General features: G+C 35.7%; 1 protein-coding gene across 1 annotated transcript; it reads left to right on the top strand.

Moving 5' to 3' along the window:
* The first annotated feature begins 1,281 nt into the window (after positions 1-1,281).
* On the top strand, positions 1,282-2,034 carry LOC109241051 (transcription repressor OFP5-like). Its single transcript, XM_019407761.1, has one exon. It carries the CDS (start codon positions 1,282-1,284, stop codon positions 2,032-2,034), a length of 753 nt encoding a protein of 250 aa, XP_019263306.1.
* The last annotated feature ends 2,718 nt before the right edge of the window (positions 2,035-4,752 follow it).

Genomic DNA, 4,752 nt, shown 5'->3' with positions numbered 1-4,752 from the left:
CTCATTGAAGGCGTACCTGCATTTCGGTTATAGCTGCCTCTTGTTCATGGTAGCTCTAGACTTATGAAAAATCTGTTTATGTATAATTCGGACAGATGATGTATTTATTTTACACTAGCTTTGTAAACTCTAAATCTTAGAAGCTCATGATTTGTACTACCCGTCCTTGGAAAATTCTTGTATAAAAGCAATTGTATTATCTCTTCTTTTCTTGATAAATCTCATTAACTTGAATAGTTGTTAATTGACTTACCTAACAGATTGACTTATATGCCATCACGATTAGTTAGATTTTGGGTCGTGACACGAAGCTTATGTGATAGGTTCATTGTCTTTCTCGGTTGAGGTGGAAGGTTCAAAACCTATTAGTAACATAACATTCCCCTTCCCTTTCCCCCTCCCCTAATATAATAATTTTTAAAGTGCTTGATTAATAAAGGAAAACCTTTATTATTCCATTCATTACATTTTATATGATACTATTACTACTTGGTGAGTATTATAACTCTTGTGACTTACAGTATTTTTTAAATAGTTTTAAATTAGTAAACTTATTTCAAAATATTTAAAAATTTATGTCTGGACTCACACCAAAAATTAAGTAGCATGACTCTCGTACTCTAAATCTCCTACTTCAATTGTTTTCTCTGAAATACAAGAATCTTTTCTTTTTGTGCTAATGTGATACAAGAGTCAAGACCATTCAAAAGAAGGAAAAAACAAGGAAAATATCATATGTATAAGTGAGAGGGAATGATTCATACTACTGCTTCCATGTGACTTCCAATAATGTATAATTCACAAGTTTGAATATCTCTGGACTAGAATGTTCATTTTCTACTTTTCACTTCTAAAATTTTAAGAATCTATTAAACTACAACGACTAAATTAATTAATTAAATATATACCAACGTATTGTTTTATTATTCCAATCCCATGAATCTTCATAATTTAATATCCAGCACAATAATATTCTACACACTATAAATAGGCATGCAGCTCAGTGAGAGTGTTTTGAATTATAACAGCATGGAGAATAACATAGTACACAAATTCTCTCGTTTGTTCCCTTCCTCTTTCTCTTCTTGTCAGTTCCGAAATCTATCCGATGTTGTTGAAAACTCTATTGTTATCTCCAAAACCTCCAACAATCATGTTCTTGGAGCTTCATCTAGAACCCAATCTTCAATCAAAACTCAAGAATCCAAATCAAACAAAAATCATTTGAAAGTTCCAAAATGTTATAATAAAACCCATAGACCCAATAAAGAGTCAAATGTTATGAAAAGTTCTTCATCAAATAGTGGCTGGTTTAGTAGTGAAGGTGGAGATGAATTTAGTGGCGAAACAGAAGATGCTTTTTTCAGTTTGTCTTCTGGTTATTTTTCCGACTCTTTTCGCCGTAAAACAGCTAGTAAAAGATACAATCAAAAGAGTTGGGAAATGAGTCGTTGCTCTTCTGAATTATCAACGAATTCTATTTCAACAGCAACGAGCGAAAAGAAGGTAAATCGACGAGTTGGGTCAAACTTGAGCGAGTCAAAATGGGTCAAATCAATAAACCGGCTTGAGTTTCCCACCTCGAAAACAGAACAAAACAGAGGGAAAATCAGACAGACAAGATCCGGCGGAAGAACACGCCGGAAAACCAGCCCGGTGGAGAAGTTTGATTATTACAGTGACTCGACTAGTGATAATACTCGTCGGAAAACTACCAAGTGTCGCCGGAAAACAGGGAGGAACCACCGGAAAATCAAGAAGATGAGTATAATTAGCTCTGATAAAATTGGTCAGTTTTCAATTGTTATTGACGGGAGAAATGAAGAGAGCATTGCAGTGGAGAAGAATACAAGTGATCCATACAATGATTTCAGGACATCAATGGTGGAAATGATAGTAGAGAAACAAATCTTTGGAGTTGACGATCTTCAAAGGCTTTTGCATTGTTTTCTATCACTGAATTCACCATCTTACCATAAGATTATTTTTGACGTTTTCTCAGAGATTTGTGAAACTTTATTCACTAACTGGTAGTACTTAGTATTAAGTTAGGTTTAGTTTGAATAATATTTCTAGGTTATGATAACTTGTTGTAAGAACTAATTATGCTACTGCTAATTACCAGATGCTATGTATCCATCTTTATTTTATCCTATATATAGTATCAGATTACCTGCTTTTGCGTAAATGCTTGTATGTACATATGTACATTCTTTTTCCTTCCTTTTCTAACGTTGTTTTTGAAATTCTAGTAATGACTTTTTATTTTGTCTTTCTTTACTTTTTAGTTTCTTTGTGACACAAGTCTATACGATAACTGTTTCAAACTTTAGTTAATACTTTAAATAAAATTGAAATATTTTAATAAGATAAGAAAATGCTATTACATAAATTCCAGAAGAATAATAGGATGATAAAAGAATAAGTAATACGATTCCTAAAGTGTTTTTTTGACAATAAACTTCACAACAAGGCATTAGGTGGTATCATGTAGGTTTGTCGGTGCTACTCATATCTCCACCCATCATCGCCACCTTAACAAACTTGATAACGAAAGCACCACAGTCAGTACTAAATAAGCCTGAAGATTGAGTTAAGCAAAATCGTTTGTTAATAAGCTTTTTTTTTTATTAATACCAGTATATGTCTTTATAATTTTCTTTGGAAACTTATGACCAAAATCTAAACTAGTCTTTCTTCTTTTCCTGCACTACTATCATAATTGCTTCTAACCTTAAGTAATGAATTGAAACTGTCACGACCCAATTCCTACTATAAGTTGTGATGGTAACCAACGTCGCCGTTATGCATTAAAAGTCATGAATACATATGTATGAGTCAAAATTAGACCAGAGAAATTCGGCACGCGAAGACATAAGGCCAAGGTCGGACAGGCCAAGGTCGGACCGTCACCAGTAAAGCTGAGGTCGGACCGTCATCAATAAAGCCGAGGTCGGATAGTGATGAAACAACTAGTCTGCTTTGGAATCCTCAAAAGGAATATTCTACCGAATATTCCCTCTAATTGTACCTTTTCTTTTAATGTTTTTCTAGGAATACCCCTTATAAATAGGAAGGGAGGACTTCCCAAGAGAGAGGCGGGCTCTTTCCCTCTACCTCTCCCACTTTCTAGAAAATATGTAAACACATCTGTCAAAAGAGAGAAGAGGATCTGGGTCTTGTATTTTATCGATCATTCATCTTTATCAAATGAAAGAAGAGCCGACTCACCCAACATCGGGTGAATCTTCTCCTTTATCTATATTTTGTCGCCATTAAATGTTATTCAATGCATCTTTCTTTATGCTATTAAATCTGGCTATAATCATGCCCAATATTTATACTCGGCTATGTTTTTCTACTCGTATTATTCGTCTCGGATCTAGAGTTAATTATCTTTAACTAGGATTTACTCCTTCATCTTGATTGATTTGCTCAAAGGGTTTAGACAACTTTTGAGCCAAACAATTTGGCGCTGTCTGTGGGAATTTTCTAGTTAAAATTATAGTTCTCTCTAGATCTAAAATTCAATCCTAGCGAGTTCTTGTGTAGCTTCTACAGCACATACATTTACCAAAACTTTTGCTTGCTAATGACCAATAAAATCTTCATGCATCACATGTCAAAGCTTTCTGAAAAAAAATCCTATACCCAAACCCAAGCATAAAGTGAAGTCTATATTTCTCTCTCTGCCTTTTGTTGTTTGCAATAAGAAAGAAGCAGAATCTATGCTTTTGATCAAGTCCATGGCGGACAAGGAAAAAAGCACAAACAACTGGTTTATCCGCACTTTGTCACACAAAATTGATGGGAACCCGACTTCCTATTGGGGTTTCTCAGCTCTGAGGAAGTAAACAGAGTACTGACTTCTGGATTTCGTTTTGGGCATATATACATACACCCTTGTAGTTGCTAGGGCTGTTGTTCACACATTTTGCACTTCGATTTTTGTGTCCAAGCACGTCCGCTTGAACCTGTGCTCGATAAGATGGATTGTGAATTCTCTGTGCATGCATCAAACGAATAAGTTCATGCCATATGTCTTCTGCATAAGATTCCGGCGAATAATTATTCTTTATCAAGCATCTTTGATATGCCGACATGTGAATCTGAAAAGGGTTCTTCTTTAAGTTTAATAGAAACCATGTTTTCTTCTCACCCAATTACTACCCCTTCTATATTCAATTTGCTTCAAACTCCATCACCACCTGTACCTTTATCGGTTCCATCGCAAATAGTCAATAAGATTCCGTCGTCCGAGATTGTAAATACTCCTAATTCGTCCTCCATTTCTTCATCATCAACTGAAGCTGCTGCCAATGATGATCAACTACAGCCCGCCTCTCAAACAGTAGATGATGATGATCAACACAAGAATAAGAAACGGTGATGAATTTGGGAGAGGCTCGACTTTGCTTCAGCGTCACCCCTTCCTGCTAATTGTGCTTGCCCTCCAAGCATTTCTTTGCCCTAGATCAAACTGAGGTAACAAATGCTGTTATTTTGTTTCAACTAACTATTTCTCTAAGTGGAATAGAAGCAGGAGAAATCACCAAGGAAATGCGTCGTATTCTCCAATACAAGAAAAATTAAACAAACTGGGACTCCCCCAGGAAATACATCATATTCTCCAATGCAAGCAAAGTTAAGCAAACTGGGACTCAGGCTATGCGCCTTCGCCATTAAGTCAAGGCTATGCGCCTTCGCCAGTAAGTTCAACTACAGTTGAACCAAGACTCAGGCTATGCGCCT

This window comes from Nicotiana attenuata, unplaced genomic scaffold (genome assembly GCF_001879085.1).
Source record: "Nicotiana attenuata strain UT unplaced genomic scaffold, NIATTr2, whole genome shotgun sequence".
NCBI lineage: Eukaryota > Viridiplantae > Streptophyta > Magnoliopsida > Solanales > Solanaceae > Nicotiana > Nicotiana attenuata.
Note: the sequence above shows the minus strand (reverse complement) of the source record. Positions and strands in the feature narration are given on the sequence as shown.

What these genes read in the sequence shown, in the direction of transcription:
- LOC109241051 (XM_019407761.1), top strand. Translation starts at nt 1,282, where the DNA reads ATGAAAAGTTCTTCATCAAATAGTGGCTGGTTTAGTAGTGAAGGTGGA.